This window comes from Nicotiana sylvestris, chromosome 2 (genome assembly GCF_000393655.2).
Source record: "Nicotiana sylvestris chromosome 2, ASM39365v2, whole genome shotgun sequence".
NCBI classification, from domain to species: Eukaryota; Viridiplantae; Streptophyta; class Magnoliopsida; order Solanales; family Solanaceae; genus Nicotiana; species Nicotiana sylvestris.
In genome coordinates this window covers 34,961,649-34,980,966 of record NC_091058.1, presented here as the reverse complement: position 1 = coordinate 34,980,966, position 19,318 = coordinate 34,961,649, and the positions used below count along the sequence as shown (strand labels likewise).

General features: G+C 37.3%; 3 protein-coding genes across 3 annotated transcripts; all 3 read right to left on the bottom strand.

Moving 5' to 3' along the window:
* Positions 1-6,789: 6,789 nt before the first annotated feature.
* Positions 6,790-7,752, bottom strand: LOC138884199 (uncharacterized). Its single transcript, XM_070165243.1, has one exon. The coding sequence runs from the start codon at positions 7,750-7,752 to the stop codon at positions 6,790-6,792; it is 963 nt and encodes a 320-aa protein (XP_070021344.1).
* Positions 7,753-14,442: 6,690 nt separating this feature from the next.
* LOC138884196 (uncharacterized) lies at positions 14,443-15,410 on the bottom strand. Its single transcript, XM_070165242.1, has 2 exons — positions 15,356-15,410; positions 14,443-14,819 (listed from the first exon to the last, which is right to left on the bottom strand). Exons 1-2 carry the CDS (start codon positions 15,408-15,410, stop codon positions 14,443-14,445), a joined length of 432 nt encoding a protein of 143 aa, XP_070021343.1.
* A 2,395-nt stretch (positions 15,411-17,805) lies between these two features.
* On the bottom strand, positions 17,806-18,579 carry LOC138884195 (uncharacterized). Its single transcript, XM_070165240.1, has 2 exons — positions 18,471-18,579; positions 17,806-18,176 (listed from the first exon to the last, which is right to left on the bottom strand). Exons 1-2 carry the CDS (start codon positions 18,577-18,579, stop codon positions 17,806-17,808), a joined length of 480 nt encoding a protein of 159 aa, XP_070021341.1.
* Positions 18,580-19,318: the final 739 nt, after the last annotated feature.

Sequence of the window (19,318 nt, the reverse complement as noted above, 5' to 3'; positions counted from 1 at the left end):
AAGTTTAATTTCTGTTGTCCGTTGGGATTGCCATTGGAGACCTGACTTCCCTATCATAATTCCTAATGAAAACTAAAGAATTACATCTTACATGATCGGATTTTTGTTTGTGTATAAATATCCCTTTACAAGAAATTTTAAACTCCCCATTAATTCTGTTATCATTAAGTTCTGTCATTTTTTCAACATTTGTCTAGGACAGATTGGCCCCATTGTGTGGAGGGCTGTTGCTTGTCTAAGGCACTTAACAAGATTTGCTAATTTGCCTTTTAATTTTTTCCATTTGATCCATCTCTACTCCCCTAAGCTTTTCTGACATGGGGTTTTTACTTTAGTAGCGAGAAGTAAGAGAGTGCTAGTTAGCCCTGAGGATGACAAGGACCGTGGCTGGTATGCCAGATTTTTTGCTGCCCCTACTGTAGGTTTAGTAGGTAAAGAAAATGTACTATTCCCTGAAAAGTGGAATTTTGCACGTAAGTTTTACTTTTGCAATTTTCTCTCTCTTTTTTTATTTATTTTGAAAGGGTTTATTTTCCCTCGGCTGTTTAACTTTCTCTTTTTTCAGCAACCAAGGGAACTGTTGATGAGATTCCTAATTTCCGTGGTTTGGTAGAGAAGTTATTGACTGTTGCTTCGATGGAAGGTAGATCTTAGAAAAATCTTTCTCACAGGTTTGATTGGAAGGTTAAAACTCATGGTAAATGCTTTATCCCCTTTCTTTCTATATTTTCATTCTTCTTTCCCTTAGAATTTATTTGACCCTTCTTTTATCAGGGTTCCCCATACGTGGTATAAGTGCTGAAGCAGTCCCGGCTTCAAGAGTTTCTTTGGAAAGAGCTCAAGAGATAATCTTGAGTTCTTCATGAAAAAGGAAGGCTGATGCAACCCAAGATTCTGAGGAAGAAGAGGAATAGGATGGAAGTTCCTTGGTTAAAAGGATACGGGCCAGAAGACACATCTTTTTAGATGATGAAGCGACTCCTCCCCGTTCTATTCCCGTGACCGAGCTTGTTGAAGCCACCTTGGTGAGTTCTAATGATGATACTCCTGCAGCAGCTCGTGACTCAGATGAACAACTTTTTCCTCGTGGGTTTGATAGTGAAAATTTGGATTTAGTTTCCGATGAAGTACCCCTTGCCTCCTTTACCTGTCTGCCCCTATGGTGTGTTCTTTGCTAGTTGTTACTGCTACTATTTCTGATCCACCCCAAGCTAATATGACTTTCTCCACAGTTCCTACTACTACCATTCCTCGTACTGAGGTTGGTTCTTCAAGTGGAAGTGGAGCGATGAAGCAGATTACCATTGAGGTCCCTACTGATGGTAATCTTTTGAGAAAGTCAGGTCGCGCTGACGTATGGTTGAAACCCTTGATCGGTCCAGTCAAAAAGTCTAAGCTTGAGAGTCATAGTTCTTTGACTTGGGTGAATGATATAGTGTAATCGTCATTGAAGGTATTTGCTTTTGTTTACGCTTTATTCCATTCTCTCTTTTTTTATTAAGGTTCTTACCCTTTTTTTAAAAAAAATCAATCTTATTGGCACAGAGGTGATGAAGAGAGTTTCTCATACAGAGCAGTTAGTGTTTGATTATCAAATTGAAGCAGACAATTGGAAAGAGCAATATGAAAGTCTTCAGCTTGAGATGGAAGTTCTAGAAGAAAGCAAGTGTACCTTAGAACAGCAGCTAAGAGTCATGGCATCAGAGCTAGAAGTTGAGAAAGCTACTTCCAATCAGGATGACAAGGATCAAAATCTCCTTGAGACATCATTTTCCGAGCAACTCTCCAAAGCCAGAGAAGCAATTAGGGGATTGAGGGCCTTGCTGAACGAAAAAGAAGTTTATGCAGGTGAACTTGTTCAGACCCTCACCCAAACCCAAGAGGATCTTCGTGTGTCTATGATAAAGTCATATTTTTGGAAAGTTCACTTGCCCCTTTTGCAATCTTCTTATGATGCTGCTTTGGCCGAGAAGGAAGAGCTCAAAAATGAGATTGACCAATGGGAAAGGGATTATGAAGCTCTTGAGTACAAAACTGCTATTGAAGTGAGTTAGGCAATTTTAAACACACGCCATGATACCCTAGTGGAGGCTAGCCAAGAGGACTTTAATTTTGATGTTGAGTTAGCTAAGATAAAGGAAACCATTGAGAAAACTCAACAAGACCAAAGTTTTCCTTCTCCCATGGCTGATTCTCCTGAGTATGTTGAAGCTAATGTAGACGCGGTGGATGTCCAAGCTCCTTTAGATCAAATCGAGCCTTCTGTTGCTGATGATGCTGCTTTAGACTCTTCTTCTGCTCCCCAGTGAAAGTTTATGAAGTTTGAATCCTTTTTCTTTTTTCTTGGTGGAATTTGTGGTTTTACCCCTGGTCCCATTTGGGGGTTAAGTTTTTGGTAATGACAAGTCCCCAGACCTTTTCGGGGCATTTTGTACAAAATGACAATCAGTTTTATGACTATGTTCATACTTAGTCTAAACTTAATATTATAAAGTTTTCATTTTAACTTAATATCTTGAGTTTCTGTTTTACTCTTTTTTGCCTTGTTTCATTATATAAATTCAAGGTCTTGCTTTTTAATTCATGGGTTTTCGTCTTACCCTTTTTGCATTTTAAAAAAAAATGCTTTGTTAACTTTATGGATCTTTGAATCAAACATGAAATTATAAAAAGGGCTTTTTATATACGACACTTACTGAAGAAGACGTCTCAACTTCATAATGGTGTAAATATACGAAAAAGAAATAGGAACACACATGTTTCTTGATATAACTTTGATTAAGTTTTCATTTGAACTTTGTCAAGTTTAAATAACATCTTACATGTATTTAAATATCTTCTATTACTTTTTCGTAACTGTTTTTTTACAACAGATTTGTAAAAATGAAAGAAAATCCAAGGGTTTTTTATAACCCATGGCTAAATACTGTCTTTAACCTAGACATCATAAGATTTTGAAATCTATATGAAGGTCTTTTGATTGGCTTGTGACTTTGCTCTGAACTTGATATCTTGATGAGTAGACTTTTGGGCTTGACTTAAACTTTAATTGTTTTCAGTCTTCTTTGCCTTCTTTATACATATATCATATGTATATTATATTGTCCCCCAAATATTTGAGCTTTGAAGTATGAAATCTACAGCACTTGATTATTCCTTCCATGCGGTCCTTTTCCTGAAAAGGAAAAACATACGGGGCTCGAAAGTGTGATTTTAGATGAAGACTGCTTAACCCGTTTAAATTTCCATCAGAATAGTTGTAACCCTAGACTGGGAATTATGTTCTTTCCACGTGTCTTTTCAGGTCGTAATTCATCATTTAGTGTGGGCTAGCTTTTTTGCCTATCATCTAAAATCGTTAGTAAAAATTTGACAATTCAAAAATAAAAATTATTAATGAGGATACATGCCCCTGGGTATTTCTTTTCCTTAGAAATAGTATCTCTTCAGATGAACAACATTCCAATTTGAAGATAGAATCTTGCCATCCAGTGTTTCAAGTTTATATTCTCCTTTTCCTACGATACCATGAATCTTATAAGGTCTTTCCCAAGTTGGACTTAACTTTCCTGCATTAGCCGCCCTCGTGGATTGACAAACATTCTTGAGTATGAAGTCCCCATTCTTGAAGTATCTGAGACGAGCTTTCCGGTTATAGTATCGTTCCATAACTTATTTTTGCGCTGCCATCCTTATTAATGTAGCTTCCCTCCTTTCTTCAAGTAAATCCAGGTTTACTCGCATCTCTTCTTCATTTGATTCCTCAGTAGCTTGTGTATATCTCGTACTTGGTTCCCCTATCTCGATTGGAATTAAGGCTTCAGCTCCGTATACAAGTGAGAACGATTTTCCCATGTACTTGTTTTTGTGGTTGATCGATAAGCCCACAAGACCCCAGGTAACACCTCTGGCCAGTTGCCTTTAGATTCCTCCAATCTTTTCTTCAAGTTGTTGATAATGACTTTATTTGTTGATTCAGCTTATCCATTACCCATCGGATGGTAAGGCGTTGAAGTAATCCTTTTAATTTGACAACTTTGAAAAAATTCTGTGATTTGTGTGCCTATAAATTGGGGTCTATTATCACATATGATTTCCTTTGATACCCCGAATCGGCATATGATGTGTCGCCAAAAGATATCTTTGACCTCTTTTTCTCGTACATATTTAAAAGCTCCTGCTTCTACCCACTTAATAAAGTAATCAGTGAGTACTACTAACAAAAATCTTACCTTGCCTTTAGCCTTTGGTAGTGGTCCCACGATATCCATGCCCCATTTCATAAATGGCCACGATGCAATGACCGGATGTAATAATTCAGCAAGTGGATGCATATTGATACCGTATCATTGGAACTTGTCATATTTAGCCACAAAATTTTCCGCGTCTTCTTCCATTTTTAGCCAGTAATAGCCGGCTCTAATCATGGTTTTCACTAATGATCTTCCTCCCGCGTGATTTCCACAATGTCCCTCGTGTATTTCTCTCATCACATACTCTGTTTGAGAAGAGTCGAGGCATCTTGCTAGAGGACCACCGAACATTTTACGATAAAGATTGTTTTGCTTTAAGCAGTATCGAGCAGCTTTTTTGTGAAGTGCTTGAGCCTTTTTCTTATCTTCAGGTAAAATTCCATACTGCAAAAAATTGACAATCTCGTTCCTCCAATCCCAAGTTAGATTATTGAAATTTACCTGGTTTTTGTCTTGATCGTACAAAATGAAATAAATGAATCACAGAAGAATTTTCGTCATTCGTTACTTCTGTAGCAGATGCAAGATTAGCTAAGGCGTCAACCTCTACATTTTCGTCTCTTAGTATCTGCACGATTTTCCAAGTTTGAAATTGCCTTACCAAATCTCGTGCCTTTTCCAGGTATTGTTTCATCGTTGCCTCTCTGGCTGTATAAATCCCCATCATTTGGTTAACTACGAGCTGTGAATCGCTTTTGATTACGACATGTTCTATACCAAGCTCTCGTGCCAATTCTAAACCTGCAATCACAGCTTCATATTCTGCCTCATTGTTAGTAATAGGGTGACATTTTATGGCTTGTCGTATGGTTTCTCCCATAGGTGGTACCAAAATAATACCTAAACCTTCCCCTTTCACATTCGATAAACAATCGGTAAATAAGGTCCAAGTTCCTGGATTAGACCCGTTAATATCCTGTAGTTCTTTTTCTGCTTCTAGTTGTATCCCTTGACTAAAATCTACCACAAAATCTGCTAAAATCAGTGACTTTATTGTAGTTCTATGTTGATATGTAATGTCAAATTCACTTCGTTCTATGGCCCACTTGGCTAATCTCCCTGATAATTCTTGTTTATGCAATATATTATGCAAGGGGTAGGCAGTTACTACAGAGATGAGATGACATTGAAAATAAGGTCTTAACTTCCTAGATACCATAATTAACGCAAATGCAAGTTTTTCTAGATGAGGATACCGAGTTTCAGCATTTAATAATGACTTGCTAACATAATAAATCAGAGACTGCTTACCTTGGTCTTCTCAAACTAACACAACACTTACCGCTACTTCTGAAACAACAAGGTAGATGAGTAGTTTCTCCCCATCTTTCGGTTTTGCAAGCAACGATGGATTTGACAAATATACTTTCAAATTTTTAAGCGCTTGTTGACATTCTTCAAACCATTCAAATTGATCCTGCTTTTTAGGGATCAAAAGAACCTGAAGCATTTTTCTGGTGATTTTGAAATAAATCTTCCCAAAGTTGCTATTCTTCTTGTCAGTCTCTGTACTTCTTTTTTACTTGTCAGTGTATCAGGAATTTCCTAAATAGCTTTAACCTGTGCGAGATTTACCTCAATGCCACGGTTAGAAACAAGAAATCCCAAGAACTTACCTGACGAAACTCCAAATGCACATTTCTCAGGGTTTAATTTCATGTTAAATTTACGAAGAATCTAAAATATATCAGACAAATGTTGGATATGGCCCCTGCTTGTTGTGACTTGACCATCATATCATCTATATAGACCTCCATGGTTTTCCCTAGATGTTCTTGATACATTTTGGTCTCCAACCTTTAATAAGTGGCTCCAACATTCTTGAGACCGAATGGCATTACTTTTAACAGTAAGTCCCCCTGGTTGTTATAAATGAAGTTTTTTCCTTATCTATAGGATCTATTTTTATCTGATTATACCTTGAATATGCATCTAAAAAAACTTAACAATTCATGTCCTGCAGTAGCATCACTTAGTTGATCTACATGCGGTAATAGAAAAGAATCTTTAGGACAAGCTTTATTTAGGTCAGTATAATCTACACAAACTCGCCACTTACCATTCTTTTAGGTACTACTACAGTATTAGCTAACCAATTTAGATTCTTTACCTCGCGTATGGACCAAATTTTTAAAAGTTTTTGTACCTCATCTTGAATCACCTAATTTTTGAAAGATCCTTACTTTCTTTTCTTTTGTTTGACAGGTGGGTATGATGGATCTTCATTTAACTTGTAGGTAATCACTTATGGAGGTGTTCCTATCATATCAGAATGGGACCAGGAAAAACAATCCACGTTAGTTTTCAAAAATTCAGTCAACTTACCTTTCATTTCTTGGCTTAGGTTGGCCCCAATGTAGACTTTCCTTTCAGGCCTGGGTGCAAATAATACTATGGCTTCCAATTCCTCAATCGTTGTTTTGATATTTTTATTTTCCTCTGGCTTTTGGATGGTATCAGGACTCAAGTCTACATCTGTTCGCCCGTGCTCAGTTGAGGCTTGTGTTGCAGCATCCTTAACTGGATTCTGTGATTGCTATTTCTCTTCATTTTTTGCGCTCCAATCTGCTACGGATTTAATGCTCCTAGACGCTTGCTGATCCCCATGGATTTGCCGTATTCCCCATAGTAAAGGGAATTTAATAACTTGATACAAAGTCGATGGAACAACTTCTATTTCATGAATCCATGGTTTACCAAGAATCATGTTATAAGCCGTATCCATTTCTACCGCTTGAAATTTGGTGTCTTTGACTACTCCTTCAGCGAATGCTTGCATCTCATTTACCACTCTTAACAGAATTATATTTACAGAACTACCTGGATCAACCAAAACTCGTTTCACGTTAGTGTCATGTACAAGTGAAGATATTACCAGTGCATCATTATGTGGGATTAGCACGCTATCTGCGTCTGCATCATCGAAGGTAATATTATCTTCTTCCAAAATTTTCCGAACTCGCTTCCCATGTGTAACTGTTATTTTTGAGACCTTCCTCGATGCTATTACACCATAGATCTCCTCCCCTCCACTTATGACATTAACCGTCCTTTTTGGTGAAGGGGGTTTTGGAGGCTCCTGTCTATTTTTCGTATATGCCTGCTTTCCCTTTTCACTAAATAATTCAGTTAAATACCCTTGTTTCAATAAATGTTCTACTTCACCTTGCAGTAATCTACAATCCGCCATTTTGTGGCCGTGATCTTGGTGAAACTCGCACCAAAAATAAGGATTACGTCTGTTCGGATTTGATCTCATTTCTCTTGGCCATCGTACCTTGTCGCCCATATTCCTTAACACAACCACCAATACGGATGTACTAACATTTAAACTGTAACCGCCGATCTTTTCCTTCGTGCTTCTATAAATATCACATGTTTCTCGCGTGTTTTGTTCTTTTTCGAACCTTGATGATGAACCTGATTCCTTATCTCTTGATCTATGATCGTACCTTGGGTTTTCTTGTTTTAAACGTGAGTCTCTTCCCGCTGGTCCCATGTAAGGCTTGTACCTATTTTTACCGGACCTTTTTTCGGTTTCAGTTTGCCTTTGAACTTACCTTTTCATCCCTTCGAGATTGAATGATGGTATCTTCTTCTATCCACAACTTCGTGCTATATCTGTTGTAAACATCATTCTAAGTTGTAGCTGGAAATTCTCGTAAACTTTCCTTGAGCCTCCTTGTGGCTTCTGAACCTTTTTCATTTAGATTGCTGGCAAATGCCATAGCAGCTCTGTTATCTGGTACACGTGGCAATGCCATCCTTTCACGTTGGAACCTGTGTACGAATTCCCTAAGTAGCTCCGTATATCCTTGCTTTATTTTGAAAATGTCCTCCATTCTTTTCTCAACTTTTTGAGCTTATGAGTGTGCTTTGATGAATGAATCTGCAAGTTTAGCAAAAGAATCTATAAAATTTTTGGGTAAAAGAGAATACCATGTTAATGCTCCCTTAGTGAGTGTTTCTCCGAATTTTTTGACCAACACTAATTCAATTTCTTGCTTGGTCAAGTCTTTGCCTTTTACGCTAGTTGTGAATGCAGTCACGTGATCCCATGGATTAGTTGTTCCATCATATTTCAGAATATCGGGCATCTTGAATTTTTTCGAAATTGGTAGTGGAGATGCACTTGGCTTCCAAGGTTGTTGTGAGAATTTGTCCATATATATCCCCTTGATTACAAGCGGTACTCCAGGTATTTTCTCTATGCGGTCGATCTGCTCCTTGAGCTGTTTCTACAATGTCAGTACTAAATTTTGTAAATCAGAATTGATTGGGTTACCTGACCCTCCATCACGAGATTCGCTAGGAGTTCCTCCAATGCCCGAAGTAACGAGTCCTGAGCGAGGATTTTCTAAAGTGTTGTTGTTTGGAGTTGATGTTGGCGGCGCAGCTGGCAACTAGTTAGTGAAAGCCTCAAGAGCATTGCTAACGTGTTGAGCAATTAACTTTTTCAAAGCTTCATTAATAGCCTCATCATTTTCAAACTGATCGTTTGCATTTGATTGAGATCCATCAGGAGTTCCTTCTCGAGATTGTTGAGGAGAATTTCGTGGGGAAGGGACCGGGGTTCCATCCCCTTGCTTATTCTCCTGGAATTGACGGTCTCCTTGATTGTTGTCATTGACATTTGACATGATTGTTTTGACAGAAAAGGTCAATTTAGAAGGTAATAGATTATCAGATTCCCGGTAACGGTTAATGGAACCAATTTGTTTAACCAAAAATAGGAATTTCGGTCAAAGCTTGTTTTTAGAAGAACTCGGATTACAGATAATCAAATAAAAATAAGAATAATTGATGTAAATAATAGCAAGATAAAAAGCAAAGTAAATCAGTATATTCCAATAGTATTTCGTGTCCTTACAAATGTTCATTCTTCACCTTTTATATCTATTTCTAAGTAATACGTTTCTTTTCTTCCATAATGGAGTTATTACGGACAATTAATGACATTTAATGTAATATTATATTTGGCAATTATAACTGTTCAGTACAGATTCTATAACGTGTCCTATAATTAATGGTCATTAACTACCGATAATACGCATCTATATTCTTTTGCTATCTAGGTTCATTCTTCCGATGCTTCTTCAAATTATGAAGAGGTTCAAGCACCTATTCCTTCTGATTTTCTTAGATCTTTGCCTGTGTCTGTTAAAGCTCGTGCCTCTTCAACTATTCTTCGTCAACTGTCATTCCTTTACTGATCCACGTGTTATGACATGTCATCACATAATTAATTCGATATATTAACTTGATTTTTTCCAATACACATGGTCTTCCTTTCCTCCAACCAAACCGCCAACTCTTTGTAAATGCATATGTAAATAAAGGAACAAGGAAAAGAGACTCCCAAGCAACCTTGATACCTATGAAGTTAAGAACAAAAAATTAATCTATTACTCCATTGTCTGTCCACAATTTTCTAATTTTATGCCAATATTTTCCTTTTTAGATGAAATTACTCTTTGTTGAGACGTGGGAAGAAGATAGGTTGTAGACAGACAGAATCAATTCGCGACCTTGTTTGCCCGACCAAACGAGGTTGTTTAACCAAAAAGTGGAATTTTGGTCAAAGCTTTAATTTAGAAGAACACGGGTTACTGATAATCAAAACTGAATAAAGGAAAGTGATTTTGCTAACAATAAGATAGACAGAAGAAAACAAAGTAAACCAGTATATTCATATGATCTTTCGTGTCCTTACAAATGATCCATTCTCTCCTTTTTATAGCTATCTCAAAGATATACGTTTTGCCTTTGTCATAATAAGGCCATTATAGACAATTAAATGCATTAAATGCTACGTTATATAATCATTGTAATTTAATACAGATTGTCTAACGTTTTTAGTATTAAATACTATATCTGTACTCTCTTGTGCTGTCATATTCATTCTCCTTGATTTTTGGGTATAAATAGGTACGAGCGTTGAGTCTTTTGAATAACTGCTCGTGCCTCTACTTGTACCTCTGCTCGTATCTATTGCAACTCGTGCCTCTTTGCTAATCATCATTCTTTGATCAGCCTTCGTGTCATGACACATCATCTTTCAATAACTTCAATATGTAAACTCAATTTTCCCAATATAGATAGTCCCCCACTTGCCATTTATTCATCAATTGAATATTTGAGAAGTGAATTTTATTAAAGTGGGAATTTTTGTCGCCATTAATGCTATTGTAGAATCGACACTTCAATGGTCACTTCCATTTAATGCTTATTACACGTGGCATCTTTTTATTGGTTCTGCGACTTTGCAACACTTTTTAAGGCTTTTTTACAGTTTCACCAATTACGATGTGGCAGTTCTCATTATGACTTTTCCATTATTGCACCTTTTCCTTTGACGGTTGCTTCTTAGTGTAAATATAGTTTTTCGCCTTTGTCCTTATCACATAAAGTTCTCTGAATATTCAATTCTTGAATTTTTGTGTGCTTCTTCCTCGTACTATCATGTCTTCATCAAACCCTAACCCTAAAAGAGTCCCCATAGTTGATAACTTTCCTCTTGCCCCTAGCAGAAGCAGAAGAGGAGGTAGACTTCGTAATTTAGGGTCTTCATCCATACGGGATTCTTCTCTTCCTTCATCTGGTTCCAGTCCTTCTTTTAGAACCAGAGGTTCTTTTTCTCAAAGGTCTTATTCTAGAGGTAAGGAACCATCTGAACCTATTCATGAACCTACAGTAGAAGAAATAGTTCCTGCAGAACTATCTTTCTATAATGATAGAGAGTCCCTTATAAACCAAATGTCCTCTTTAGATCGTGCTGATATCTATCCACCTCAGATCACAGAGGGTCCGATTTCTTTAGTTTGTAAAGACTGTCATTGAAGTCATGACTTCCCTATCATAATTCCCAATGCGAATCAAAGAATCACCTCTTATTTATTTGGATTTTCCTTTGTTTATACATATCCTTTCACATTAGGATTCAAACCTGCTATTGATCCTATTATTCTCTAATTTTGTCATTTTTTCGATGTTTGTTTAAGTCAAATTGGCCCTATAGTGTGGAGGGCTATTTCTTGTTTGAGGCATTTGACTAATATGGCCGTTGTGCCTTTCACTTTTGCCTATTTAATTCACCTTTACTCTCCTAGACTTTTTCGCCAAGGTATTTTTACTTTAGTAGCAAGGAGCAAAAGAGTTCTGGTCAGTCCAGAAGATGACAGAGACCATGGCTGGTATGCCAAGTATGTTGCTGCCCCCACTGTTGGTTTAGTGGGTGATGGAAATGTTCCCTTCCCCGAGAAGTGGAATTTTGCACGTGAGTTTTTTTAATAACTTTCTCATACCTTTTTCTTCAATTTTGATGATCATTATTCTAATTTTCCTTTTCTTTTCCAGCTACCATGGGAATTGTTGACAAAATTCCCAATTTCCGTGGTTGGGTAGGAAGGTTGTTAAATACAGCCCTAATGGAGGGCAGATCTTGGAAGAATCTTTCCCAACGATTTGGTTGGAAAGTGAAAACTCATGGTAAGAGTTTTTTTTATTAAACTCTTTATTGTTTTTTTAGAACTTATTTTAATCCTTCTTTTTATCAGGATTTGTCGTTCGAGGGATTAGTGCTGACGAGGTCGTAGCTTCTTGTATTTCTTTGGAAAGAGCCCAAGAGATAATCTTGGGTTCTTCATCGAAAAGGAAAGATGCTAGTGACCAAGACTCTGAAGAAGAGGAAGATGAGGGTTCCATGGTAAAAAGGCCACGAGCTCGTAGACGAATCATTTCTGGTGATGAAGCATCTCCCCCTCATTTTGTTCCTCTTACGGAGTTTGTTGAAGCCCTAGTGTCGATTCCTGATGATGACATTCCCGTTGCTGCTCATGATTCAGTTGAGCAACTTTTTAACCGCGGGTTTGGTGGTGAAAATTTAGGTCCGATTTCTGATAAAGCACCTCTTGCTTCTTTTTCTACTCCTGTTCTTGTGATGCCTCCTTTGCCGGTCGTGGCTGTTACCGTTCCTCCCCAAGCTATTATAACTGCTTCCACAGTTCCTCCTTCGACTACTCTTCCTTCAACTGATCCTTACATATAAGTTGGTTCTTCAAGTAGGAGTGGTGCTATGAGGCGAGTTACCATTGAAGTCCCCGCTGAAGGTAACCTTTTAAGGAAAGTAGGTCAAGCTGACGTATGGCTAAAGCCTTTGATTGGTCCAGTTGAGAGAGCTAATCTTGATAGCCATAGTTCTGTGACCTTGATGAATTATATAGTGCATGCTTCTTTAAAGGTATTTCTTTTTCAAGCTTTACTTTGTCATTTTTCTATCTTCAAGATTCTCATTTTTTCCCCTCCCTTTTTTAGGTTAATCTAATTGGCACGGAGATGATGAAAAGGGTTACTCTCTCAGAGAAATTAGTGCGTGACTACCAAGTGGTGGCGGATAACTGGAAGGAACGGTGTGAAAGTCTTCAGATCGACGTGGAAACTTTAGAAGAAAGTAAAAGTACCTTAGAGCAGCACGTACATGCTTTGACTTCAGAGTTGGCAGTTGAAAAAGCTTCTTCAAATCAAGCAGGTAAGGAAAAAGCTCGTGTGGAAACCTCATTTTCTGAGCAATTATCCAAGGCAAGTGAAGAAATTAGAGAGTTGAAGGCTCTCTTGGGTGAAAAGGAAGCATATGCTGGTGAACTCGTGCAGAATTTGACTTAAACTCAAGACCTCTGGGTATCTTCTGATAAGGTTTGTTCTTTAGAAAATTCCCACGCTTCTCTTCAAGCTTCTTATGAATCTGCCTTGGCTGAAAATGAAAAGTTAAGAAATGAAATTGCTGATTGGGAAAGAGATTACGAGATCGTTGAAGATAAAACTGTCATTGAAGTGAGTTGGGCATTTTTAAATTCTCTCCATGATACCCTCGTTGAAGTTAGACAGGAGAATTTTAACTTGGAATCTGAGTTAGCCAAGATCAAAGAGACTATTGATAAGACTCAGCAGAACCAAGATTTTTCTTCTCTCGTGGTTGATGTTTCTGAAAATGTTGAAGATGATACGGGTATCCCCACTCCTTCAAGTCAAGTTGAGCCTGCTGTTGTTGATGTCCATGCTTCAATTCCTTCATCTTCTCAATGAAAAGTTTATGTTGTTTGAATTCCTTTGTGTTTTTTTTTCTTTTGGTGGTATGTGATTGTGACCCTTGGTCTTTTTAAGGGTTTGTTGAAAATATTAAGTCTCCAGACCTTTTAAGGAGCACTTTGTATAAACAACTTTTGGTTTATGACTAAGTTTATATTTAGTCTAAACTTTTTAATATTAAGAAATTTCCGTTGCTGTTTGAACTTCTGTTTTGTTTATTCTTGCCTTTATTTTTAAGGACTTACTGAATAACTTGCATTTTTATTCTTAAAAAATGCTTCTGTTAATTTCATGAATACTTGAATTAATCATGAATTTTATAAAAGAGGGCCCTTTTATATTCGACACTTAATGAAAAAGACGTCTCAACTTTATAATGGTGTTAATATACGATATACGAAATAGGAATATACATGTTTCTTGAAATAACTTTGGCAAGTTTTTATTTGAACTTTGTCTAGTTTTGAATAACACTTTACATGTATTTGAATTACTTCTATAACTTTCTCGTAACTGTTTTTCTTATAATATATTTCAAAAAAGAAAATGAATACAAAGTTTTTATTTATAACCCGTTTCAGTACATTAAATGAACACAAGGTTTTTATTTATAACCTGTTTCAGTACATTGCCTTTACCCTAACTATGATAAGGTTTTTCTTTGGCCTTAGCTCGTGACTTTGCTCTGCACTTGACTCATTCAATGAGTGAACTTCTCAGGCTTGATCTTTGATTATTTCCCAATCTTCTTTGCCTTCTTTATACACATGCCTATGTATATTATATAGTCTACCAAGTGTTTGAGCATTGAAGTATGAAGCCTTGAGAACTTGATTGTTCCTCTCATTTGGTCCTTTCCTGAAAAGGAAAAACACACGGAACTCGGAGGTGCGATTATAGATGAAGATTGCTTAACCTGTCTGAATTTCTATCAGAATAGTTGTATCTCTAAATCGGGAATTTTAATTTATTCCACGTGCCTTGCAGGTCGTGGTTCATCATTTAGTACGGGCTAACTTTTTGCCTATCATCTAAAATCATTAGTTAAATTTTAACAATTCAAAAATTAAAGTTTAAAATATGGATACCTGACCATGGGTATTCCTTAGAAATAATATCTTTTCAGGTAAACAACATTCCAATGTGAAGGTAGTATCTTGCCATCCATCGTTTCCAGCTCGTATGCTCCTTTCCCTGCGATATCATGAATCCTGTAGGGTCCTTCCCAAGTTGGACTTAATTTTCCCGCATTGGATGCCTTCGTAGATTGAAAAACCTTTTTGAGCACGAAGTCCCCAATCTTGAAGAATCTTAGGCGTGATTTTCGATTATAGTATCGTTCTATGACCTGCTTTTGTGCTGTCATTCTTATTAATGCAGCTTCTCTTTTTCCTTCAAGTAGATCAAGGTTTATGCGCATTTCTTCGTCATTAGACTCTTCTGACGCTTGTGTAAACCTTGTGCTTGGCTCTCCTATCTCAACTGGAATTAAAGCTTCAACTCCATAAACCAATGAAAATGATGTTTCTCCCGTACTTATTTTTATTGTTATGCGGTATGCCCATAAAATACCAGGTAACAATTCTGGCCAATTACCTTTGGATTCCTCCAAACGTTTCTTTAAATTGTTGATAATGACTTTGTTTGTTGACTCAGCTTGTCCATTACCCACCGGATGATAAGATGTGGATGTAATCCTTTTAATCTGCCAACTTTGAAAGAACTCTGTGATTTGTGCGCCTATAAATTGAGGGCCATTATCACACACGATTTCCTTTGGCACACCGAATCGACATATGATATTTCGCCAAATAAAATCTCTAACTTCTTTTTCTCGCACCTATTTGAATGCTCCTGCTTCCATCCATTTAGTAAAATAGTGTCAGTGAGTACGAGCAAGAATTTTACCTCTCCTTTTGCTTGTGGTAGCGGACCCACGATATCCATCCCCCATTTCATAAAAGGCCACGGTGCAATGACCTGATGTAACAACACCACATGTCTATGCATGTTATTACCGTACCTTTGGCATTTATCACATTTAGCCACGAAATTTTCCACTTCTTCCTCCATTTTGGGCCAATAATAACCTGCCCTAATTATGGTTCTTACCAGTGATCTTCCTCCGGCGTGATTTCTACAATGCCCCTCATGTATTTCTCTCATTACGTATTCTGTCTGAAAAGGTCCGAGGCATCTTGCTAAGGGTCCACCGAACATTTTTTGATAAAGATTGCCTTGCTTTAAACAATATCAAGCAGCTTTTTTTCGAAGTGCGTGAGCTTTTCTCTTGTTTTCAGGGATGGTACCATACTGCAAAAAAGCAACAATCTCGTTCCTCCAATCTCAGGTTAAGTTATTAAAATTTACCTCATTTTTGTCTGGATCGAGCACTGAATGAAACAAATGAATTACAGAAGCATTTTCATTGCTTGCCACATCTGCCGCAGATGCAAGATTAGCTAGGGCATCTGCCTCGACATTTTCATCTCTTGGTATTTGCGTAACTTTCCAGATTTGGAATTGCCTAATCAGATCACGTACCTTCTCTAAGTACTGCTGCATCTTTGCTTCCCTGACAGTATAAGTCCCCAGCATTTGATTAACTATAAGCTGCGAATCGCTTTTGATTATAATCTGATTAATGCCAAGTTGTCGTACCGGTTCTAAACCTGTAATCACAACTTCATACTCTGCCTCATTGTTAGTTATTGAATGACATTTAATGTATTGTCGAATGGTTTTGCCCGTAGGTGGTACCAAAATAATTTCTAAGGCTGCACCCTTCACATTAGTCGAACCATCAGTAAATAAGGTCCAAATTCCCGGATTAGATCCGTTGAACACTTGTAATTCTTTTTCTGCTTCTAATTGCATTCCTTGGCTAAGACCAGCCACAAAATCTACTAGCACTTGAGATTTTATCGCGGTTCTAGGTTGGTATGTGATGTCATATTCACTTAATTCTATAGCCCACTTGGCTAACCTACCTGATAACTCATGCTTATGTAATATATTGCATAATGGATAAGCAGTTACTACATCGATAGGATGACATTGAAAATAAGGCCTTAATTTTCTAGATGCCATGATTAATGAAAGTGCTAGCTTATCTAATTGAGGATACCGCGTCTCCGTATCTAATAAAGATTTGATGACATAATCGATCGGAGATTGTTTATCTTGGTCTTCACAGACTAAAACAACACTTACCGCTACTTCTGAGACAGCAAGGTAGATGAGCAGTCTTTCCCCAACCTTTGGTTTTGCGAGCAATGGCGGATTTGATAGGTATGTCTTCAAATTTTTGAGTGTCTGCTGACCTTCCTCAGTCCATTCAAATTGATCTTACATTTTAAGAGCTAAAAAGAACTTAAAGCACTTTTCTGATGATTCAGAAATGAATCTCCCCAAGGCTGCAATTCTTCCTGTCAACCTATGCACTTTTTTTCACTTGTAAGCATGTCAGGAATTTCCAATGGCCTTAATCTGTGTGGGATTCACTTCAATACAGCGGTTAGAAACAAGAAAACCCAAAAACTTACCTAATGCAACACCGAATGCACATTTCTCCGGATTTAATTTCATATTGAATTTTTGCAAGATCTGAAACGTATCAGACAAGTGCGATATATGATCCCCTGAATATTGAGTTTTAACGAGCATGTCATTTATGTAGACCTCCATTGTTTTTCCCAAATGTTCTTGAAACATTTTGGTCACCCGTCTTTGATATGTTGCACCAGCATTTTTGAGACCAAAAGACATTACTTTATAATAGTAAGTCCCCCTGTCTGTTATAAATGAAGTTTTTTCTTCATCTATTGGATCCATTTTGATCTGGTTGTATCCTGAATATGCATCTAAAAAGCTTAACAATTCATGTCCTGCAGTAGCATCAATTAGTTGATCTATATGTGGTAATGAAAAAGAATCTTTAGGACAAGCTTTGTTAAGGTCTGTATAATCTACACAAACTCACCACTTACCATTCTTCTTCGGTACCACAACAGTATTAGCTAACCAATTAGGATACTTTACCTCACGGATAGACCCAATCTTTAGTAATTTTTGAACCTCATCTTGAATCACCTGATTTTTGAAAGTTCCTTGCTTTTTTTTTCTTTTGTTTGATAGGGGGATACGATGGGTCTTCATTTAATTTGTTAGTCATTACCTCTGGTGGTATTCCTGTCATATCAGAGTGGGACCAAGCAAAACAATCCACGTTAGTTTTTAAAAATTCAATCAACTTACCTTTCATGTCTTGGCTTAGATTGGCCCCTAAGTAGACTTTCCTTTCAGGCCATTGTGCAAATAATATTACAACTTCCAGTTCTTCAATCGTTGTTTGGATATTTTCATTTTCCTCTGGTTCTTGATTGGCATCTGGCCTTGAGTCCACGTCTGTTCGTCCTTGTTCAGTTGAGGTTTGTGTTGTGGTACCCTCAACTGGGTTCTGTAATTGCTATTTTTCTTCATTTCCCGTACTTGAATCTGCTACAAAGTTGATACTCTTGGATGTATGTTTATCCCCACGGATTTGACATATTCTCCATGGTGATGGAAGTTTAATAACTTGGTGCAAGGTTGACGGAACGACATCCATCTCGTGGATCCATGGTCTCCCAAGGATCATATTGTAAGTCATCTCCATATCTACCACCTGAAACTTTATATCTTTGACAACTCCTTCTGCAAATGTTGTAAGTATTACCTCCCCTTTCGTCATTACGCTTGAATTGTCAAATCCAGATAGAGTATGCGCCTTTGGTATTAATTTATCTTCGGCTTGCATATCACGCAGTACTCCTAGCAGAATAATGTTCACGGAACTACCTGGATTAATCAAAACTCGTTTCACATTAGTATCATGTACAAGTAGAGATATTACCAGTGCATTGTTATGTGGGGATAATACGCCATCTGCATCTACATCATCAAACGTAATGATTTCTTCCTCTAAGACATGTCACACCCGCTTCCCGTTGGTAATTGTGACTTTGGAAACTTTATTGGCTGCTGTGTATATCACATCGTTGATGTCTTCACCTCCACGTTTGACGTTAACGGTCCTTTTGGGAGAAGGTGGTTTTGGGGGCTCCTGCCTATTCTTCATGTATGATTGCTTACCTCTCTCACTGAATAATTTAGTAAGATACCCTTGCTTTAATAGATGATCAACTTCACCTTGCAGCAAACTACAGTGATCAGGTTTGCGCCTGTTTGGATTTGATCTCATTTCTTTTGGTCACCGTACCTTATCACCCATGCTTCTTAAAACAGCTACGAGCTCGGAAGTGCTTACATTAAAATTATAACTGCCAAATCTTGCTTTCAAATTTCTATCATCATCCCGTGACTCTCGTGCATTTCGATCATTCCCAAATCTTGATGATGAGCCCGACTCTCTATTCCTCGACCTATGATTGTACCTTGGATTGTCCTATTTTGATCGTGAATCTTTTCCCACTGGACCCATATATGGTTCGTACCTATTTTTACCAGACCTTTTTTTGGTTTCCGCCCGTCTCGAACTCACCTTTTCTTCTTTTTGAGATCGTGAGATTATATCCTCTTCTATCCTTAGCTTCGTGATATATCTGTTGTAAACGTCATTCCACGTTGTTGCTGGTGTAGACATGTGATTTTTGACCCTCCCCAAGATTTTCATATTTTAGCACGTAAATATTTAATTTAGGCCTAATATAGCTATTTCAACTCATTTTTACTCTTTTACTTTTATTTTATTACAAGAAAACGAAAATTACAAAAAAATAGGCTTATTAATGTTTTGTAGTCATTTTTTTAATCTTGAAAAAATACCAAAACAAAATAGTTTTGTTTTAATGGTCAGTCTTATTTTAATAATTATATTTACTTAAGTAGAGCTAACTAATATTTTTGATAATATTTTTAGCTAATTAAGCTAATTTTAAACATAGATAGTCATAAGGGCCAAGTTTCTAGCGCATTCCTTA

Bases quoted from the DNA above. Each gene is read 5' to 3' on its own strand.
- LOC138884199 (XM_070165243.1), bottom strand. From the start codon at position 7,752: ATGGGACCAGCGGGAAGAGACTCACGTTTAAAACAAGAAAACCCAAGG.
- LOC138884196 (XM_070165242.1), bottom strand. From the start codon at position 15,410: ATGGAGGAAGAAGTGGAAAATTTCGTGGCTAAATGTGATAAATGCCAA. The intron at 14,820-15,355 runs GTAATAACATGC...CTTTAATTCCAG, and splicing joins TGATAAATGCCAAAGGTACG to TTGAGATAGGAGAGCCAAGC.
- LOC138884195 (XM_070165240.1), bottom strand. From the start codon at position 18,579: ATGAGATCAAATCCAAACAGGCGCAAACCTGATCACTGTAGTTTGCTG. The intron at 18,177-18,470 runs GTAAGCAATCAT...TGATTAATCCAG, and splicing joins TAAATTATTCAGTGAGAGAG to GTAGTTCCGTGAACATTATT.